The sequence below is a fragment of the Caretta caretta genome, chromosome 1, assembly GCF_965140235.1.
Source record: "Caretta caretta isolate rCarCar2 chromosome 1, rCarCar1.hap1, whole genome shotgun sequence".
NCBI lineage: Eukaryota > Metazoa > Chordata > Testudines > Cheloniidae > Caretta > Caretta caretta.
The window spans coordinates 157928776-157951852 of record NC_134206.1 but is presented as its reverse complement, the minus strand read 5'-3'; the positions used below and the strand labels follow the sequence as shown (position 1 = coordinate 157951852).

The 23077-nt window shown below is 42.6% G+C and overlaps 1 protein-coding gene across 1 annotated transcript in view; it reads left to right on the top strand.

Annotated features, from left to right (window-relative positions):
• RRP1B (ribosomal RNA processing 1B) overlaps positions 1–18303 on the top strand; it is a 33032-nt gene extending 14729 nt beyond the window's left edge. The window contains exons 7-16 of the mRNA XM_048865166.2: positions 375–439; positions 993–1156; positions 3376–3467; positions 4770–4867; positions 5603–5622; positions 6121–6249; positions 7287–8026; positions 11071–11217; positions 12580–12646; positions 14904–18303. Coding sequence (XP_048721123.2) covers positions 375–439; positions 993–1156; positions 3376–3467; positions 4770–4867; positions 5603–5622; positions 6121–6249; positions 7287–8026; positions 11071–11217; positions 12580–12646; positions 14904–15091 — 1710 coding nt within the window. The 3' untranslated portion in view covers positions 15092–18303. The remainder of the gene's footprint in view (positions 1–374; positions 440–992; positions 1157–3375; positions 3468–4769; positions 4868–5602; positions 5623–6120; positions 6250–7286; positions 8027–11070; positions 11218–12579; positions 12647–14903) is intronic.
• Positions 18304–23077: the final 4774 nt, after the last annotated feature.

Sequence of the window (23077 nt, the reverse complement as noted above, 5' to 3'; positions counted from 1 at the left end):
GTTCATTACTATTTTGTTTGATGGTCTTTAGGGTAAGGTCTGCCAGTCAGAAGACGCACAGGATTTAGTGTGCTGCAGACTTCCTTTGTGACCTTGGGCTGTCTAATTTCGCCATTTGTGAATTGAGGATCAAGGACATATTGTGCAGTTTAATAAATCGACGTGTGCAGAGCACTCTGTTTCTGTAGTGCGTCTATCAAGTATCTCAGTGGTGGTGCTCAAGTGTAACTCTTGTCAATTTTAGTGGAGAAAAAACATAATGAAAAGTGCCGGTGTGTAGCCTCTCAGAAAGATCTCCTACCTCACAATCTACAATGAGTTACTCGACCCGCCTGCTCTACTATACTAAGTCTTTCTGTCTCCTAATCTCACAGCTCACAGCAGACCAGAATCTCAAGTTTATTGAACCATTCTGCAAAATTGCTGCCAAATCTAAGGAGTAAGTTTGATGGATGAATATTGGATTTTCCATTTTATTTATTTAGTCTAAGATCTACGAAGTTCTTGAAATGCTATTTCAAAAGGTAATGAACAAATGGACTGAAGCAAAGCAAAGAACGTAACGCAGTTCAGGTCATAGAGAAACAACCGCTGGGGCAGGCCTTTGTGGCTAGCTTCACTCACCATTATGTTTCTCAAAACCATAAGTGAAGTGGGTGTGTAAATATTAGGAACCACCTATACCTCTGTTTATAGAGTACCCCTCACAGCAGAGCCCTGACTCTGATCTGATACTACCGGAATATAAAATATTAATAAGCCAACAAAATCTCCAAGCTATAACATTGGAAGAACCAAATACAAAACTGGAAAATGTGTTTGGAGTTAAGCGAGTTGTTGAAGTAATTGGTGACTTTTTTTCCCCAAAGTTAGTTGCATCTCTCTCCCTCTCTTTCACCATCTTCAAAGTGTTTTAAATGTAAATGGGAAGGAAAGGGGGCTTTTAATGCTCTGCGTGTGTTCCCTCCCACTCACTGTTTTATATAATGCAGTCGTCACCTGATGCAAGCAGTAGCCCGGGGTGTCTTTGAAGCCATTGTGGATCAGTCCCCTTTTGCCATTGAAGATCTAATGAAAGAATTGAAGACAAGCGGTGATGGCGATGTTGAGCTGTCCGAGGGAGATGAAGCGGAAAACGAGTCACTAATGACCAAAGGTAAGGAGGAAGTAATAAAAATTTAGCCCAGACTTTAAAGAAATACAGTAACCACTGACAGGATCCAAAAATGTATCCTACCTCTTAAAAATACCATTCCTATTCTCAGCCAACCATGAGCATGCAGGTGGATACACTAACAACAAATCTTGCTTCTGTTCTCTTCAGATGATCTAATAGACAAAGTAACCATAGACTAGTAAATTACAAACATCTTAGTGCTCCTTTTATATAGCAGATCATATGGTTCCCCATTTCAGTCTGCTTACAGCAACAGCTGTAGATAACCCAGCGCTGTCCAAAAACTAGTACAGGTGAGTCACATCATATGCGCATTTAACTTATGCAAATTCAACTATATGCGCTCGGCAAAAAAAAAGAAAATAACAAGATACCTGTAAATAGAGTGGGCGATTTCGCGTACCATTCCACTCAATGAGCGTATGCCCCAGAGTGAGCGTGAGATGGGAGACGTGAATCTGCTGTTCTCTCAGTCGATCTCAGTTCCCGTGTGCCTCTCACAGCATGAGCATCTTGCCACGCTGAGTGTGATTCTAGTGTTTTAAAGGTACTGTACGTATTTTTCGTACAACATGGCCCCTAAACGCAAGCTAACTACTTCATCTGGTGCTCAGCTGAAGAAACATTGATCTGATCCAACTCTGGAGGAAAAACTGGCTGTGTTGGACTTACTGAGAGACAGTCTGTCGGTCTCCAACGCGGCACATAAATATGGCCACAACGAATCTAGCATCTGTGCCTTCGAGAGAGAGAAATTCATCAAGCCGTGGCATCAAGTGCTCCAATAACTGCTAAGGTGACGAGCCAGGTGTGTGATAAGACTTTTTAGTGAAGACTGAAAAGGCATTAAACTTATGGCTGGAAGACATGAACCGTAAACGTGTGCCTATTGATGGCAACACTTTGCGAGAAAAGGCTCTTAACCTCTACGCGCTGTTCAAACCTCCCGCCGAAGAGGGACAGCCTTCTGATGAGGAGGAATTCAAAGCCAGCCAAGGTTGGCTTAGCAGTTTTAGGAACCGCTTCAACCTCAAAAACACGCAGCCTTCTGGTGAAGGTGCATCTCCCAATGAAGAGGCAGCAAAAGCCTACCCTGAACAATTAAAGAAAATCATAGGAGAAAAGGGCTATCTTCCGGAACAAGTTTTTAATGCTGATGAGACTGGGCTTTTCTGGAAAAAAATGCCCAACCGCACTTACGCTTGGAAATCAGAAAGACAAGCCTCTGGCTTCAAAGCAGCTGAAGACCATGTGACTGTTTTGTTTTGTGGCAATGCGGCTGGGCATTTAATAAAGCCGGGCTTGCTCTACAGGGCTGCAAATCCCATGCCCTAAAAGGCAAGAGCAAAAATCTCCTGCCTGTGTTCTGGCAATCAAATAAAAAGGCTTGGGTGATGGCAGCATTACCTCGAAGAGCAAGGACTTGACTTTAGTGTCGCTGATCGTAGGCAATGCTCCTGGCCACCCTGTGGCACTCCGGTTTGCACATAACGATGTTGAAGTCATGTTTCTCTCTCTCCTTCCCCAGCAATACCACCTCCAACCTCTTGACCAAGGTGTGATTCGCTGTTTCAAGGCCACATACATGAGGCTTATGTTCTCACGGATACGTAGCGCGATGGATGCTGATCTCAATCTTAATGTGATGGAGTGTATACTGTACTTTATGGGCGATTTAAGGGATTTTCAAGGGTAACTTTGACTATACGCGATTTTCGCCTTACATGCTGACTTTAGAACCTAACCCCCGTGTAAGATGCGACTCCACTGTATTTTGTGGCAATGCTCTGGGAGGAAATTGCTCCAAGCTATTTCTTCTACTATGGGGATGGTCATCTCAAAGACCCAGAAATAATACTGCGGTTCTGAATTGTGTCATGTTTTTCATCCTTAGAGCTAAAACGCTTGGATATAGATGGGTATGTATCATCCCCGATATAAAGAGCAGGTAACTGAGGTGTAGAGCATCTCCATTAGTTTCTGAAGGTAACACAGCATGTCGGTGCTAGAGCAAGGAAGAATATCCAGGTCTTCTGACTCTCAGCCCTATGATCAGATGCTAAATGATACTTGCATCCCACCTCCCTGCCTGGGAAGATAGTTTCATGGCTGAAGCACTCCTCTTATTCCTCTATGCTGGATGGAACTTTCCCCATTCTTTCCGACTGATCTTTAAAATCCTTTTTGTTTAATAACAGACAAACGTTTATCAAAAAAATCTGCACTGGGCATTGAAGAACAAGAGGACCTTTCTGAAAATGCTGATGAAAACATTGGTCCTGTTCTCCAGGTTTGTGCCTTGCTTTCCTCATGTTAATATGACGTCCCCATGAATAATCCTAGGCTTTTTATTATTTGTCACTTAGTGGATAGTGGAGACCTCACCAATCGAATAATAAGGTAAACATCTCTTGCATCTCATAGGGTATGTCTACACCGCAAATAAAATCTTGCGGCTGGCCCATGCCAGCTGAGTCATGCTGCAGGGCTGTTTAATTGCAGTGTAGACATCTGGGCCTGGGCTGGAGCCTGGGCCCTAGGACCTCTGAGGCGGGAGGGTCCTAGGGCTCAGGGTACAGCCCGAGCTGGAACGTCTGCACCACAATTAAATAGCCCCACAAGTCCCTGTCAGCTGGCATGAGCCAGCTGTGGGTTTTTAATTGCAGGGTAGACGTACCCTAAATGTCATATTAATAACATATTCCATGTGAGTAGGTTACAAAACAAATGACAAAAGAGAAGTACATGTGCCAAATTCTGTTTCTTCTCTCTCCCCCTGCCCCCCCCCCCCTTTTTCCCCCCTTCCACTTCAAGAGGTACCAAAAAAGTTGCTAAAACCATATTGTGTTCTGTCTGTCCCAGGAGTCAGCGCACCCCTTACTGATGTTGAGAGCACAAGTGCTAGCGTGGGAGGGTACACAAGAGATGGGGCTAGGCACTAAAACACGTCCCAGATCTTATGAACTCGTTGGAACGAACTGCTGGGATCCGGGATTATGCTACAACAGAGATGCCTCGTGTTCCTGTGTTGGGCTACGGCTTTTAAGCAGGGACTAGAATGTTGCACATTTAAATCTTGGCATTGAACTGAAAGGTTTTTTAAAAATAAGTTAATTTATTTGCTTTTTTCCTTCTGAATGAGAGTCCAGGTTAGAAGTGTTCTGAAAAAATATTATTTGAATGCTTCATTGTAATGTAGTGTTGTTGTAGCCATGTTTTATCCCAGGGTCCGAGAAAGACCAGGTGGGTAAGGTAGTATCTTTTATTGGACCAACTTCTCTTAGTGGAAGATACAAATGTTCAAGCTACACAGAGTTCTTGGGTTGTCTCTTCCACCAACAGAAGTTGGTCCAGTAAGATATTACCTCACCCACCTCGTCTCTCCATTGTTATGTGGTCAGATAAAACCCATTCATAAAGCTAGCATGTGCATTCGGGGGCGTGAATCTTGGCAGAGATCAAGTGTAATGGAAGGAATTGGAAGTAGTAAAAAGCATATGCTGCTTGAAGTATTTATAACATCAGCTATACTTGGCTGTTCAGTATGATAGCCTAACAAAGATACTGTATTGTGCTTTCTTTCTTTTGGCAGTTTAACTACAAAGCTGTTGCTGACAGACTTTTTGAATTGGCCAGCAGAAAAAATACACCTGCCTTTAACAGAAAACGTCTGTACAAATTGGTCAAAAAGTGAGTTCTCTTGAAACAGCTCTGTATGATGATTTGTCTAAGTAGATTTGACATCCTGTTTCCCCAACCCCCTCTACTGCTAGTGTTCACATAAGAGATTTCCGTCCTTTTAATGAAAGTGTTTCTGCAGTGAATTTACTGTCCACTACATTCCTACTTGGCCCAGATATCTTAGAAAGAGGACGCTGCTTACAGTATGTGGTAATATGAGTACAAAATCTTTGTCAGACATGGATACATGTATGGGTCTGAGACAGATTTTGGTTTCGCTTTTGTGATTTTTAACAGATTCCTAGACACTAGAGTTGGAAGGGACTTGAGTTGTCTTGTCTGTACTTTGTACCAGTTTAGGATTGTTCCCTGTGTTGCATTGTCAAACGCTTCGTCTTGTATAGCTCTAAGTATTTCAAGTGATCAGGCTTCCACGCCTTCACTTCGCAGATTACTCCACGCTCACTTAAATCATGCAGTGTTTTGAACAATACTGTGCTCAAACTGCGGGGGGTGGGTTTTGGCTGTGTTAAATCGCACTCTTGCCAAGACTTCTTCAATAGTTTGGCTTGGAGTTGCTGGAGTTCTGAGGCAGATCTCTTGGAGAGCTAGCATTTTCTAGCCCTCGGATGTAGTATGCTTTCCTCAAAAGTGGGAAGTGTGCATCATACATGCAGTAACTTGGTGACATTTCAGTCAAATATTGTAACTACAATAAGTCTTTGTATTTTTTAACTTTTTCAGGTTCCAGGACCTAGCAGAAGGTGAGAATTGAGCATCAAAAAAGAAGCACTTTCATTCTGCTAAATGATTCATCCTGTTCTCAATGTAGATTTGCAGTGAATGTTATGTCGTCTTGTGCTGTTTTACATATGTTTGAAGGATATTCGTTTCAGAGGTTATTGCTATGATGTGGTTTTCTCATTAGGAAGTATAACTTCCTCACTTTCACAAAGGAGGTCAGGTCCCCATATCTAATACCTCACAACTTGGGAAGCATTGTAATTTTATAAGCTGAGGTCTTGCCCGCTTATTCAGATTCTTTATTTCTTCAGTGAGAAACATGGTCATCTTGATTCAAAATAATGAAGAAACTGCACACTTCGGTGCACATTTCTTTGCAGTGCTTTAAATGTGCTGATAGCCAAGTGGAGTGGGGAATCAGTGTTTGTGCCCTTTGTGCTGTATGTGAACACTGAAACTACTTGGTGGGGGGGAAAAGGGGTATTTTCCGACAGCTCATCAGACTTTTTGCTCGACAGGAATCTTCCCACAAGATGATTTCCCTGAAGATGTTTCTACAGATGAAGATGACGATACATTCAGCAGGGGCAGGCGAAAGAAAAAAGTTGTCAAATCCTTGGAGAAAGCCAAGCTGGAAAAAGAAAAAGGTAGGAGGCAAAGCTAGGGAAGTGAGACTACTCTCACCAGTCTGTAGGTGTGTCTACACTGCAGCAGTGAGTGAGCCTCCCAGTCTGCATAGATAGAATCAGGCTAGCAAGGCTCAAGCTAGCATGCTAAAAATAGATGTGTGGTACACTGAGATTCAGGTTCTCAAGCCTAGTGGGTCCGGTGGGCTTGAGAGACTGAGCCGCAGTGCGCATGCTGCTCTTTTTAGCATGCTAGCTCAAGCCCTGCTAGTACAAGTCTGTCTACCCAGGCCGGGAGGCTTGCTCCCAGCTGCAGGGCAGACATACCTAGTGTGGCTTGGCAGTGTAACAGGAAGAGATCATTTAAGTCCATGATCAGTTGCTTGGGATTCACCGGTTTCTGAGTCTCATTGCAGTGAAGGGTAACGGGTGAAACCGTGACATCATTGAAGTCCATGGGAATTTGGCCACTGATGTCAGTAGAGCTAGGATTCCACCCAATATGCCGCAGATTGGGAAGAAGCTGTGCTTTGCCTTTACTCAATCAAGTACTATTGGTATTTACTGTGAAAGCAAGAACATATCTGTCCTCTTGAAAGAGGAATGCCATTAGAACATTTAGCAATTAGGGGGAATGTCTGGAAGAGAGGAATGGAAATAAGCTATCTAGGAGACATTACAGCTGTTTCTACCATCAGGGTTTGCATTTACATTGCTACAAGCTTAATGTTCCTCAAGAAAATCTCCCAGAGTCGGTTGACACATAAGCTGCCTTTTAATGGGTTTACCAGCAGGAAGGCCTCCAAGAGAGAGCACCTTGATGGGGTGGAGATATTACTACATTAGAACTATTCATGGGCAACTGCTGGCAACCAGGCAGTAACATGAAAAAAGGCAAGAAAAGCATTAATAGGCCTGGAAAAAATGTCATAGACTCTCAGTGGCCCTATGTGCAGTAAAGATTTAGAGATGTAAGGAAAGCAACTTCTCTATTGCAGTTGTCTTTTCATTTTATATTTGGATTAAATGTTACTGCTTCTGATTTTGCCTCCTTGCAGAGAAGAATGGAAAAGAGGCATCAAGTACGGAGGAAGATGATGCATCAGGACTCCAGAAGAAGAGGAAGAGGCGGAAGAAGAGGGACTGTCAAATTGCAGACTCGGGCACAGCTGATGGGACAAGTGAGGAGGGGGTACCTGATGCAGTTGAACCTGAAGAACCCAACAAGGGCAGAGCACCAGAAACTAGTAAAAGAAAAAATAAATCTCTAGACCAAGAAGCAACTGAGACTGGAATTGGAGTAATCAGCAGTGGAGGAGATGGCGACAGCTGTGCACAGGATGCTCTGACGGACGTGATGCAGAATAAAAGGAGACAACTCAAGAAAAAGAATACAAAACTGCAGAAGGTTCATGTAAAACCTGTATCTCAAAATGGACCAGCTAATGCCAGTGCCCTGTGGGATGGCAATGACTCTGCCACTGTAACTACTACCAAGATGGTAAAAAAGAAACAGAAAATGGGGACTGTCTTACTCAATGGCTTATCTGAACAGGCTGCTCTTCAGTCAGAACAGGAAAGCTTGCAGAATAGCCTTACAGGAGAAGGGGACTTTGAATCCACACTGCCCCAAAAAGTCAAATTGAAGAAAAAACCTAAGTTGGGCAGTTTAGACGGGTTCAGGTTCTCAAACCAGAAACCACCATCCCTGAAAAAGAAGAGGAAGATCAAGGAAGTGATAAACTCTGTGGAAGTGAAGGGATTTCTTGAGGCTGCATGCAAGAAAAGCAAAAAGAATGTAAGCAGAGGGCTCTAATTCTCTTTTGCCTGTGAGGCTTGTTTGAATTCAGTTTGAGCTGAGTGGTCTATAGGATTGTTTTTTTACATGCATTAAATTCCCCTTGTCAAGGAATAACAATATCAATTGGGAATTAAGGGAGTGGGAGGGTCCTATGTGTATATTTACCCTCTTTCAACACCCAGGAATGTCATGCATCTGAATCTAAGGTCATGACTTTCATTGCTCATAGTGCTTCCATGACTACTTGTGTGAATGAGCCAAATTCTTGGAAGAAGGGCATTGCATCCAATACTGTGCTCAACTTGTTCTTGGCCAGGAGGCCATCTCTGATGCAACAATAATAGTTCCTTGCAACAAATTATGATCATTTTGATTTTTGTCAAATCAAATCAAATCAACCCTGGGGGGGGTAAGTGGAGGCAGTCTGAATTTACAAAGCATTTAGAGTCCACAAATATTTTTGCAGGTTATGATTTTGCCAGGATTCCTGCAGTGTTTGTCTGTTTTTGTTTTGTTTTTCTCTTGAAATATTGTGAGTTTTCCTTAATGAAAATTATTGAATATTTACAAGTTATATATTTTCATTTTGTTTCCTGATGTATTTCAGACATTTTAGTCCCAGTTTTTCACCTCACACCATTCATTTTGTCTTTTCCATGGTTCAAAGGAAACTATTCTGGAAACATTTATGCATCATGTTTGTTCCTCTTCCTTAAAAACCAGGTTACTTAAGTACTGTGTATGCCTTGGTTACACACCAATTTAAACAAGTTTTAAAACCTAGACAAATTAGAGGATTGGGCCAAAAGAAATCTGATGAGGTTCAACAAGGACAAGTGCAGAGTCCTGCACTTAGGAAGGAAGAATCCCTTCTACAGACTGCTACAGACTAGGGACCGAGTGGCTAGGCAGCAGTTGTGCAGAAAAGGACCCTAGGGGTTACAGTGGACAAGAAGCTGGATATGAGTCAACAGTGTGCCCTTGTTGCCAAAAAGGCTAACGGCATTTTGAGCTGTACAAGTAGGAGCATTGCCAGCAGATCGAGGGACGTGATCATTCCCCTCTATTTGGCATTGGTGAGACCTCATCTGGAGTACTGTGTCCAGTTTTGTGTCCCATACTACAAGAAGGATGTGGAAAAATTGGAAAGAGTCCAGCGGAGGGCAACAAAAGTGATTCAGGGGCTGAAGCACATGACTTATGAGGAGAGGCTGAGGGAACTGGGATTGCTTAGTCTGCAGAAGAGAAGACTGAGCGGGAATTTGATAGCTGCTTTCAATTACCTGAAAGGGGGTTCCAAAGAGGATGGATCTAGACTGTTGTCAGTAGTAGCAGATGACAGAACAAGGAGTAATGGTGTCAAGTTGCAGTGGGGGAGGTTTAGGTTGGATATTAGGAAAACCTTTCTCACGAGGAGGGTGGTGAAGCACTGGAATGGGTTATCTAGGGAGGTGGTGGAATCTTCTTCCTTTGAGGTTTTTAAGGTCAGGCTTGAGAAAGCCCTGGCTGGGATGATTTAGTTGAGGATTGGTCCTGCTTTGAGCAGAGGGTTGGACTAGATGACCTCCTAAGGTCCCTTCCAACCCTGATTTTTTTTTATTCTAAAACACATCTTTAGTTAAACCTGTGCGAATTTGTGTATAGACGAGGCCTAATGGTATGGTCCTTGGAGGACTAATAACTCATACATATGATACTGTTAGAAAGTTTCCAGAGCTTTTTATACATGTGATCATTTTTTTAAAGGGCTATGTGTTCAGAGAATGAGTGATTCATGATAGTATTGGAAATTGGCATTTCCAAATTGCAAATCTCACATTTCTGCCATTGGAGAGTTTGCAAGATATTGAATCTTTAAACCTTAAATCTTTAAACCTGTCTCTGGTGCAGAACTAAATACTGCTTCACTCCTTTATGATGTATAAAGATGGATTCCTCTTTTTTTAAATCTTTTGTTTTAAATTGTGTAATCTCAGGTTCTCACTTCTCTGTCTTTGATGGAGGGGCTTAGCTACACCTGAAGAATGATGTCCCACAAAGCTGTATTCTGAACTGCAAATTGCCCTGCCTCCAGCAGAGAGGAGTTGGAGATGTTTTGATTCTTGGTTTCCCAAGCATGAAAAATTTTGAGAATGGGAAGAAGCAACTCTATACATCATAAAAGAATAGAAAAGGGCAAAACCAGAAATGTTCAGAATTGCTTCCCAGTTTGCCTGTTGAAATTGGGAAGCTAAGACTTCTGCATTGTTTAAAGTGGAGCTTAATTTTAATAGTTCTGGTCCCATCGGTGGTCATGAGATTCAGATTGTGTTGAAAAGGGACCCCTCTGATCTCCCCCTCCTTTTATTTATTTATATATATTTTTAAATAGACAAACTGAAAAATGCTAGTTTAGATTGAGGAGAGGGCAGCCACTCAGTGGCCAGTGCTCTACAAGGGTAGCTTTCTGGGTCCCCAGGCTAAGATGTTAGCATATTCAGTCCCTAGAGAGGAAAGCATGCTTTGTATCTCTCAGTAGCATCCTGTCCACTCCTCTGTCCATCCAGCTAAAGGAGTAGAGTTAAATGGACCCAAAAGCAATCCTTGACCCTAGTGGGGCGGAGGGAAAGGGGAAAGCTTCAGAGCTCCCAGATGGACATAGACGGGAGTAGGGGAACCTTGTGCTCCTGAAAATGATGCCACTATCTGGACCCTGACAGAGCAGGCACGTGTCTTACAAATTCCCTTCACCTTCCAGAACTCCATCAATGCACCTCCTTTTCCCATTCAGCAGTCTTGCTATTCCAGCACTGGCCTTTCTTGAACAGAGATTTCCAATCATGCAAACTTGTGAGGCATTTTTGTAATGGGGGCAAATGTTAATCAGGGGGCTATCAGGTGACTGCAAACTAACATTCATTCATGACGAGTTACCATTGTTTAGCTGTGGCCACCACTGGCAAATGGCTAGCACTAACCCTAGCATCCTCTATTTCTCAGTTAGCTGCTGCTCTTTTTCTCACACTGAGTAAACTTTTGTTTTATTTTTCCCCTCCTCTTAGGAGATTGGTGGCACTCTCGCTCCATTAAAGAAAAAGAAGGCAAAGACAGGGAATGACTTCATGAAATTTGAAAAAACAACTTTACCAAAGCCAGTGTTCTTCAGGAAAGCCAAAGGCAGCCTCTCTTCAACCAGAGCCTCCATGCAGGTAAAATGACCCTGATTAGGTCTGCCAAAATTGGGGGGTTGCCTTAAGTATGGCTCATGGAACTCCAAGATGTGGCTCACAGCCACCTGCATCTACAAAAACAGAGGGCAGCTTGCCCAGATGTGGGTCCCAGCCTGTGATACTCCATCTGGATCACACCAGTGTCTCAATCTAGTTTTGCTGGGACCTATCGTCTCCATGGGCAACATCTGTGACTGTGGAAGGGCAGCTGTTGTCTGCTCCATCCTGTGCAAACTAGATGCAGCCCTGAGGCTCCTGGCAAATTCTCAGCACTGTTCATACTTGGTAAAAGTTTGGGAACCCTAACCTCGATGAAAACTGGCCTGGAGCTCCTCAGCAGATAGAGTTGTGATTGCCGTGGGGTTTTTAATTGTCCATTCAAAAAGTTTTATACGCGCGCGCACACACACACACACTTTTTACACACACAAGCAAAGCTGTCAGTGTGAGCAGTTTAAACTCTTCAAAAGTAATTTTATTTAACTTGTTGCTTGTACATGGCTGGATTATCTGCCATCTGAGTTGATCACAATGATCATCCCCACAGTTGCAACATCTTCTGTCTGGGTTGCTCTTGCGGGCGGTTGTCTTCCTCTTCAGGGAGTAAGGTGGAAAGTGAAGCCTCTGTCTATGTCTAACCAAGCTCTGCCACCACTTCAGTCTCCCCTAATAAACTGCACTAATCTTCTCAACACCTGTAAAATAGGCAGTTTTAAAATAATAATAAAAATATTACCTAACAAACCACTTGAGTAGTGTAAACTGATTCAGGCGTATTTTCTAAGGCTGACAAACTGGGATGGTGACATCTTTAATTGTTTAAAAGAAATCCCTCTTGTGGAAAGAACAGTTTTGAGTGTTTACATTATTTTGAGAATAATAAAAGAACAAATAATTACAGATGGGCTCTAAGCTTTGCAGTTCTTTCTTTTAATGGAGGCTTGTAACAGAAGAGGCCTTCTGAAACAGCCTACTTGTTTCCATATAAGCCTCTTAAACTTTCTCTCACTCTTTCTAAACCCTGTTCAAATTATGCTTTGTAACACCCTCATAACTCAGTGGGCTAAGAGTGCTGTGAGGCCAGTGTACTTAACACCTGGGAGGAAAGACAATCTTCTCAATTGTTGGCAGGCTATCTAGTCAGCTTTAAGAAATATCATTCGTTCTTGTCCATTACGATGGTAGCTGCTAAGCAAACACTGCTGTGCCTAGGCCTTTAAGGTGGGGAGGGTATCTACAACAAGGGAAGAAACTGGGACTCCTCAAGAGTTTCAGCAGGGAAACGGAACGTAATGTTGCCTCAAATCAACCTTTATTTGCCATCTTCTTTTTATTCTGTAGTTAAACATGCTGCAGTGTTCCAGCTCCAAAAAAGTCACCTTTGGATTGAATAAGAACATGACTGCAGGTGAGTTTAATGTGTCTGCATACCTTCACCATGTCTTTTGAGGTGCAGTGGGGCAAGGATGAAAGCGGGGGAGGTGAGATCTACACAAACAGTATGTAGAGGTGGATGTGGAACCTGTCGGATGCTGCTTCTGGAGTTTGTCTTTTTGTCACAATTTTGGTATTGTTTTTGATGCTGTATATGATCTCATAAATTAAGGAAATATATACACGAACCTACTATAAGATGGGTGGACAACTGGTTGGAAAACCATTCTTAAAGAATAGTTATCAATGGTTCACAATCAAGCTGGACGGGCATATCAAGTGGGGTCCCGCATGGATCTGTCCTGTGTCCGGTTCTATTCAATATCCTTATAAATTATTTGGATAATAGCATAGAGAGCACACGTATAAAGTTTGCAGACTGGGAGAAGTTGCAAGTGCTTTGGAGGGCAGGGTTAGAATTCAAATTGATAAACTTGAGAAGAAGGATGAAATTCAAAAAGGATCAAATGCAAAGTACTCCACTTAGGGAGGAGTAATCAATTGCACAAATACAAAATGGGAAATTGCTTAGGAGGGAGTCTTGCAGAAAGGGATCTGGGGGTTATATTGGATCACAAACTAAATATAAGTCATCACTGTAACACTGTTGCAGAAAAAATAAAGATCATTCTGGGATGTATTAGCAGGAGTGTTGTAAGCAAGACATGACAAGTAATTCTTCCACTCTACTCAGCACTGAGAAGACCTCAACTGGAGTACTGTGTCCAGTTTTGGACTCCACAGTTCAGGAAAGATGTGGACAAATTGGAGAAAGTCCAGAGAAGAGCAACAAAAAATGATGAAAGGTCTAGAAAACGTGAGCTCTGAGGAAAGATTGAAAAAATTGGGTCTGTTTAGTTTGGAGTAGAGAAGACGGGGGGATATGATAAGTGTTCAAGTTCATAAAAGGTTGTTTTAAAGAGAAGGGTGATAAATTGTTCTCCTGATCCACTGAGGTCAGGACAAGAAGTAATGGGCTTACATTGCAGCAGGAGAGATTTAGGTTAAACATTAGGAACCATTTCTTAACAGTAAGGGTAGTTTAAGCACTGGAACAAATTACCTAGGGAGGTTGTGAAATCTGTCAAACCTGTTCTTAAAAACCTCCAATGACGAACACCTGTCAGGGATGGTCTAGGTAATACTTAATCCCCTGCATTGAGGAAGGATTGGACTAGATGACCTACTGAAGTCCTGTCCAGTCGTCTTAGTTTCTGTGATTCTGTGAAACTCCTCTTCTTCAAATTCCCCACTGCTTCATTCTGCCTCCCAGCAGAAACATCTGTGAAACACTGATGGCCCATGCTCCATGGGATGGGAATCACCATTGTTACGGCAAAATTGCAGTTTTACTTTGGCTGCCTCTGCTGACTATGATACTAACAAATAAGTATCCCCACACACAGACTGTTACATGTCCATGCTTTTCTTGGGGACATATTGATGAGTATAAAATTGAAATTGATTTCTAATGTAATGAGGCAAGGTATCCATTTTCTTACCTTTTCGTCCCTCTCTAAGATGCAGATCACATCTTATTTCAGCACTGGAGTAACAGACTGTATATTTTCCCGTGGGGGTGTGTGTGTGTGTTTTTGTGCTCATAAACCATCTTTGTGAGGAGAATTAAGATGCTTAAACCCTGCTGCCAGCAATGGTCATCAAACGCTAGGACCATGGGATTTAAACAGTATGAATAGTGACCTTGTTCCTTTCCTTCCTTTCAATGGGAAGATGTAAATTTTGTTAGGAAACCTAAATCAAGGGCTTTGTCTGAATTGCCTCTTTACAAAGAGAGTGTTTTTGGGTACCTTGCCTCCCACTTACGATCATGGAATAACTGGCAGCTGCAGGAATAGGAGGGAAGTATTTAGCTGGCTTTTAACACGATAGAGGATCTGGTAACAAGGAGAGCTGCACCACATGGCCAGCCAGTTCTCTCTGGGTACCACCAGTCAGTCCGTGGGTTACAGCTGGAGGTGGTAGCACAACCTAAAGAGAGAGTGATAAGGCACCATCAGGAGCTGGATATTCAGGCTGACCTCTTCCGTACCCCCTCCCCGCAAATCTTTAGGTTTTTGATTTTTGCTAACAGCCTGGATCTCGTGCATTAATGGCAGATTTCCTTGATACCCATTTGGGTGCCAGAGCAATCAGGGAACTGGGGAGCTGCCTAAATCTCTCAATGTCTGGCTCTCTAATAGCTTTGTCCTTTAACTTTTATTTGACAGAATTTAAAAAGACAGACAAAAGTATCTTAGTGAGCCCAGAAGGAGCCTCCCGGGTGGCTTTCAACCCTGAACAAAAGCCTCCCCATGGGGTGCTGAAGTCACCTGGTACACCCACAGGAGAGCCCCAGATGAAGAAATCATTTGTAACATCAGCTAAGAAGAGACCAACTGCTATGGACTTCTTTTAAGCCAACTTGGAGTGGCCTACTTTTGTACATGACATTTCAGGAAACTAGAACTTTCTCTGGAGGTATTTTGGACTTCTCTATTTTTTTAAATTGCTCTGAAGTGTATATAAAAGGTTCTGATTATGACCTGGGATATGGCTGATTTTACCACATTTTCAGCTGTACCTTGTTTAGTATCTTGTTCCACCTGTTACAGAAAAGGGATTAAAATGAAACTCTGCCCAGGTTTCCAAAAGGTGTGGTCTCTCCCCATGACATTCTCAAGAGATTTGCTAGTTAAAGAATGTTAGGGTCAATACTTCGAGACTGATTTAAGAAAACTTGCTCTTCAAGCTGCTTGACTGTCTTCAGCAGGTCAGGATGTTAAAGAGAAAATGTGGATGTTTAAACCTACTAGTCAGCTGTCAGTGTATTTACAGATTTGCTCCTGACTATTGCCTCGTATGTCATTCTGATCACTGGCATTCTGGTTTAGCCTTTTTCTACTAATGAGCTGTTTAATCGACTTCTGACGATTGAAACCTAGTGTCTCTGTTTTAATGGACCACTTCACTTTCAGTAGCCTTCCTCATGGCAGCAAAACTTTTTTCCATGGATTAGAAATAAAGTAGCTGTTCAGATGATCATTTCATCTACAAACCCCTGACATTGATTGGCCAGTCAGCTGCTTATATGCAAACCACCTGAATATCTGTAAAACAAGTGCCAAATATGACTTGTACTTCACTATCACTTGTGGTGGCAGAGTTGGCTTTTCCACATTCTTCCTTCTACCTACTACAACTGCAATAATGCTATCATATTTGAGAAGTCTCTTGTATTTTAATGTTCAGTTCTGTCTTCTTTCCCAAAGAGATTGCAAAAGTTTCAAAACAATCTTTGTTTCCTCCTCTATCAATTGGCGTCACTACATTTTGAGCAGAGGTCAGACTTTCATTCACTGAATGAAGTTATACCATATTAAAGCAAGTGAGATCAGAATAGTGCATCTTTGTTTAGAATACGCATCTCTCTGAAAACCTTGGTGCCTTTAAATACAAGGTAGAGCTTTATAGCCCAAGCAGCTCATAGCTTTTTCTTTAAGGTAGAACCAGAAGCATTATTTCTACAGGATTTTTTTTTTTTGGTATGTTTTATTCTGCATGGAATATTCAGGTATTCTATGATTATCCTATGATTTGACTTTTGTTTTAATTTTGTTTCTTACTCTTATGACTTCAGTCAAGAATGAGAGAAACTTCTGTAACAGACCATTAATTTATTCTGACAAATTATGATGGGGCGGGGGGAACTATTCTATAATCTGGTGCAGTAGGTCTTTTCTGAAAGACCTGCTTATAGAAAAAGATTTGAACCAGACCTTTGCTTTGGACTTCAGTCTTAAAGCACAGTGGAGTGTCAGGACACAACTATTCATTTAATTTCCCTCTGTTACTTCTGGGAATCCATAGGCACAGAAAGCCTATATCATTATCTTGTCATATCAAAACTCAGATGTTTACTTCAGCCAATGGAGTAAATATGTAACATCTATCTAGAAAGATAGATAGATCCATATCTTTTGACCAGTATTTGGTACCTGCTGTCCTCTGCCAAATAGTTCCAACAGCTACTAGAATGAAACTGTACCTTCTGAGAAACCAGTTCATTTACAATTTTTCCAAAATATTGTATAATTGTAAATTGATGGTGCTCAGTGTTAAATGGCTCTTGCTATTACGCTAAATTAATGCCAGTCCATGGCTTGTGGTACTGACATGAGAGTTTTAGAAAATCATTTAGTCCTGCTGTTTGAATATTACTACTCAGTCAAAATGAAGGACTGAATTTCAGTGGGCTGTATTTTTTGTTATTGATCTGGCTGCTCAATAAAGAACTAAGGAGCATACATCTGACAACAATATTAATATTTGCTGTTTGGTACATTATTAATTTATAAATATGAGAAATTCTCATTGTATCAAAGAAAATGACTTATTCTGAGAAGACAGTGGTGAGTAGGAGTTAACAAGGACTAATCAATAATATGTTGTGCTGTTTACCTTGTACTGTGGGTAAGAAGTCTCTTGTGGAATATGCATAATAGCATTTGTATGTGCATGGACTTCAATGCATTATGTTTGAGATTCAGTATTCCTCCAAGGATGCAGATGCAACACAATCAGTGGGTTGAACCTGGTGTATGTAGAGACACCGGTGATCAGAAGTTCAAACAAAATGTTGATTTTTTTTTTTTTTAATCTTTCTGCAAGCATCTTTAAATTATCTCATCCCTCTTTACTGGTTCTGGATCCTGTGACCCAGTGCTTGTCCAAATGTACTATTGCCCACAGATGCTAAATGGTGTGGGTAAAAATGGCAGTCACCGTTTAATGAATATTGTAGTGATATGATTGTTCATTGGGGTTCATGGATTTATGCATACTGTGTCTGTACCATTATATTGGTGGAATGTCTTGTAAATATGCATGTGTAGTATGTATTTCATTTTCTTCAGTGGTGCCTGGAATTTCATTAAGGACAAGCTTTTAAGAAAACCCAAAAAACTGTCATTGCAATTTCTAGATTAAATTGATTAAATTACCCAGAACATTTCAGTAATGGAAATTCCAGTAAACATTTGAAGATAAATAAAAGGAGAAATTAATGCAACATCTGGGATACCCACTGTACAAACACAATTGTAGTACAAAGAAATGGATTTTTTTTAAAAGTGGGTTCTAATCAGGTTAATATCACTTAATAATTTTATTCCAAATCTGCAGCTGCCAACCATATTCAGCATTGAAATAAATAGAAGGGTGGAGTTAATGAGGTTAGGATTAAAAAGACAATATTTCGTAATGGGGATCTCTCTCCATTTTTTTATAAATCTGGTCAACTTTGTACTTGTCAAATTTTTCTGATGGTTTGTAATTCTTTATAGTTTTAGATGAACTCAAAAGCACAGAACGAATCCTCGAGGAAAACCTGTTTAAAATTGTATTTAAAATATCTGTCTGTAAAAGCTGTTATTTTTTATCAAAGCTTAAAGCTTTGTGCACTCTCGTTCCTTTTATTCTCTTGTTTCCTGAACATAACTTTTATTGCAGGCAGGAAATATGTTTGTTGCATTACTTTGTGTACATCTGCAACTGCACTGTTAATACAAATATGGATGGTTAAACATTGGATCTTTTAGTCAAGTCCAATAAAATTGTCTTTTCTGTGGATTTTGTATCTTGCAGTGATTTCTTTTTTAGTTTTTTTTTTGTTTTGTTTTTTTTTTGGTCTGTTTCCTTTTTTTTTTGGTAATACCCAGAACTGAGGAGGTATCATGTGCATATTGGAAGTAAAGAGGTTAGTGGCTGAACATGCGTGTCCACATGGCCATTGTAATAGGAACCACTGAGTAGATGTCAACCGAAGAATAAAGACTCCTTAAAAGAAACAAAATAAGATAAATACCATAACTACTTGGCAATTTAGCCCTGGTCTACACTACGAGGTTAGGTTGAATTTAGCTGCATTAGGTCGACTTTATAAGCGATGCGGCTACACAACCAATCCCGTTCCATCGACCTAAAGGGTTGTTAAAATCGACTGCTGTACTCCTCCACCATCACAAGGGGAGTAGCGCTAAAATCGACCACCTTAAGTTGAATTTGGGGTAGTGCACGTGCAGCATTGTGCAATTCGACGGTATTGGCCTCTGGGAGCTATCCCAGAGTGCTCCAATGTGACCACTCTGGACAGCACTTTCAATTCCGATGCACTAGCCAGGTACGCTGGAAAAGCCCTGGGAACTTTTTGAATTTTTTGAATTTCATTTCCTGTTTGGTCAGCATGGCAAGCTCAGCAGCACAGGTGACCAGGCAGCTCCAGCATGGAGCCAACGGGAGACACTGGATCTGATTGCTATATGGGGAGAAGAATCTGTGCAGGCAGAACTCTGATCAAAAAGAAGAAATGCTAATATATAGGCCAAAATCACACAGGGCATGGTGGAGAGAAGCTACACCAGGGACACACAGCAGTGCCGCATCAAAGTCAAGGAGCTCAGGCAAGCCTACCAAAAGACAAAGGAGCCAAATGGTTGCTCTGGGTCAGAGCCCCATACATGCCGCTTTTATGATCAACTGCATGCCATTCTAGGGGGGGGGGGGACCCTACCACTACCCCACCACTGTCCATGGACACCTGCAAGTGGGGAGTCTCGCGCAACACGAAGGAGGATTTTGTGGATGAGGAGGAGGAGGATGCGCAGCAGGCAAGCGGAGATTCCATTCTCCCCGGCAGCCAGGACCTTTTCATCACTCTGGAGCCAATACCCTCCCACAGCGGGTTCCCGGACCCTGAAGGCAGAGAAGGCACCTCTGGTGAGTGCACATTTGTAACTACACTACAGGGGTTAAAAGCAATAGTGTTTAATGTTTGATTTGCCCTGAAGAATTGGGATGCATTAGTGGCCAGTACAGCTACTGGAAAAATCTGTTAACGTGTTTGGGGATGGAGCGGGAATCCTCCAGGGACATCTCCGTGAAGCTCTCCTGGAGGTACTCTGAAAACCTTTGCAGAAGGTTTCTGGGGAGGGCTGCCTTATTTCGTCCTCCATGGTAGGACATTTTACCACACCAAGCCAGTAGCAAGTAGTCCAGAATCATTGCAGCACAAAGCATGGCAGCGAATGGTCCTGGGTTTTGGTTGCATTCAAGCAACATTCAGTCTTTATCTTTCTGTGTCTGCCTCAGGAGAGTGATATCATTCATAGTCACCTGATTGAAACGGGAATTTTTGTAAGGGAACAGTAAAACGACCCCGTTCATGCTGGGCTGTTTGCACTTCGTTAAAAGGGATCATCCCAGAGAATAGCCAGGTGGTGGAGGAAGGGTGCACTGCACATCCACTCCAAAACCGCAGCCCTTCCTTTTAAATGGCAAATCCAACCGGCATTGCTTGCTACGGGAAAGGAGGGCACTGCAGTTTGAAACCATTCCCACATGTTATGAAGGCGGAAGAAGCTAACCCCATGTATCCTTTGGCTTACCATGGCTGCCTGGAGACCGAATTCTGTTGTCCAGCCATGTGTGATGTCACCATACGGGCAGGCACTCAATATAAAAGGCAAACTGTGACCTTGTACCTAAAGCACACGTGCTGTCTGCTGTGAATTGCTTGATTCACTGTGAAAGAGTCTCCCTTTTGTTCTCAGAAATGTATCTTAAAATTTACTCTCCCTTTTTAACCCCCTGCAGGTGAAAATGTTTCTATGCTTCCCGTATCAACTCCGTCCCTGAGGTTATCGCAGATTAGAAGGTGAAAAAAACACACTTGCAATGACATGTTTTCCGAGCTCTTGCAGTCTTCCCGCACTGATAGGGCACAGCTGAATGCATGGAGACATTTGGTGGCAGAGGCCAGGAAAGCATTCAGTGAGCGTGATCAGAACACGCAGGAGGAGATGCTGAGGTTAATGCGGGAGCAAAGGGACATGATCAGGCATCTGGTGGAGCTGCAGGAAAGGCAACGAGCACAGACTGCTGCTCAATCCATTGTATAACCGCCGGCCCTCCTTGCCAAGTTCCATATCCTCCTCACCCAGACGCCCAACAACACAGGGGGAGGCTCTGGGCACCCAGCCACTCCACTCCAGAGGATGACCCAAGCAACAGAAGGCTGTAATTCAAACAGCTTTGATTTGTAGTATGGCTACAATAAGCAATGTGACCTTGTCCTTCCCTCCCCTCACCCAACCTGGGCTACCTTGTCAGTGATCTTCCTTTTTAAAAAATAAAGAATGCATGGATTCAAAACAAAAGGGCTTTGCCAGCTGTGGTCAGAGGGGGGAGGTGGATTAGCTTACAGGGAAGTAAATTCAACAAAGGGGGCGGTTTTGCATCAAGGAGAAAAAAACACAACTGTCACACCCAAGCCTGGCCAGTCATGAAACTGTTTTTCAAAGCCTCTCTGATGTGCAGCATGCCTCGCTGTGCTCTTCTCATCCCCCTGGTGTCTGGCTGTTCAAAATTGGCCACCAGGCGATTTGCCTCAACCTCCCACCCTGCCATAAATGTCTCCCCTTTACTCTCTCAGATATTATGGAGCACACAGCAAGCAGCAATAACAATGGAAATATTGGTTGCACTGAGGTCTAACCTAGTCAGCAAACAGCACCAGCGAGCTTTTAAACGTCCAAAGGCACATGCTACCACCATTCTGCACTTGCTCAGCCTATAGTTGAACTGTTCCTTACTACTGTCCAGGCTGCCTGTGTATAGCTTCATGAGCCATGGGAGCAAGGGGTAGGCTGGGTCCCCAAGGATAACTTGGCATTTCAACATCTCCAACGGTAATTTTCTGGTCTGGGAAGTAAGTCCCTTCTTGCAGCTGTTCGAACAGCCCAGAGTTCCTAAAGATGCGAGTGTCATGCACCTTTCCCAGCCATCCCACACTGATGTCGGTGAAACATCCCTTGTGATCCACCAGTGTTTGCAGCACCATTGAGAAGTACCTCTTGCGGTTTACATACTGGTTGGCAAGGTGGTCTGGTGCCAAGATAGGGATATGCGTTCCATCTATCGCCCCACCACAGTTAGGTAACCCCATTGCAGTAAAGCCATCCACTATGACCTGCACATTTCCCAGAGTCAATACCCTTAATGGTAGAAGGTCACTGATTGCCTTGGCTACTTGGATCACAGCAGCCCCATGGTAGATTTGACCACTCCAAATTGATTCCCGACTGATCAGTAGCAGTCAGGTGTTGCAAGCTTCCACAGGGCTATCACCACTCACTTCTCTGTCAGGGCAAGTCTCATCTTGGTATTCCTGCGCTTCAGGGAGGGGGAAAACAACTCTCAGAGTTCCAGGAAAGTGGCCTTATGCATTCGAAAGTTTTGCAGCCACTGGGAATCATCCCATACCCGTAACACTATGGGATGGGATAGTCTGCGCCACCAGTCTGTGCTTGTTTGCCGGGCCCAGAATCGGCGTTTCAGTGTATCAGCTTGCCCCACTGCCGCCATGATGTCCCAATTGCCACATCCTCTGCTTTCAGGAACATGTGTCCATGTCTTCCTCACAGTCGTCCTCATGCTGGCATCTTCTAGCCAGGTTCTGCACATACTGCAGGATAATGCACAAGGTGTTTACAATGCTCACAACAGCAGCGCTGACCTGAGCAGGCTCCATGCTTGCCGTGCTATGGCGTCTGCACAGGTACCCCAGGAAAAAAGGTGTGAAACGATTGTTTGCCATTGCTTTCAAGGAGGGAGGGAGGTGAGACTGACATGTCCCCAAAATCACCCACGACAATGTTTTTGCCCCATTAAGCAATGGGATCTTAACCCAGAATTCCAATGGGTAACGGAGACTGTTGGATAGCACCCCAAAGTGTACCACTCCATGAGTCAATGCTAGCCATGGTATTGAGGATGCACTCCGCCAACCAACTGCACTTAGTGGGGACATACACAATCGACTGTATAAAATTGCTTTCTAAAGATCGACTTCTATAAAATCAACCTAATTTTGTAGTGTAGATAAACCCTAAAATTCCAAGCTGAGGAAGTGTTGGGGGAGGAGGTATACCTCAAAGCTATAATCCCTATGCCTCACTCAGGTGCCTAAGTGGGTAGAGTTGCGCACTGTGACGGCTCTCTGTATATTCTCCAGCAGTAAAACATAATGTATTCAATTACAATGATCACATAAGTACTAAGAATTCCAAGAACTATGCTATATGCATGCATCTAAAACAGTCAGGTCACATTTTCCTGACTGAAGAACTAAACCTTCAGTATCTAAAAGATACTGAAAATCTAATTATTCAGTCATGAAAATATGATCTGTCCACAGCAACAGGCTCTGGGAGGAATGTAAAATAAATATCCTAAAGAACCCAGAAAGAGTGATTTCTTTCCAAATAAAATCTCTTACAGGCACTGGACCTCTTGTAATGTGAAAGATTAAAAAATACATTTCTTCAGACTTTAATAAGTGTCTTGG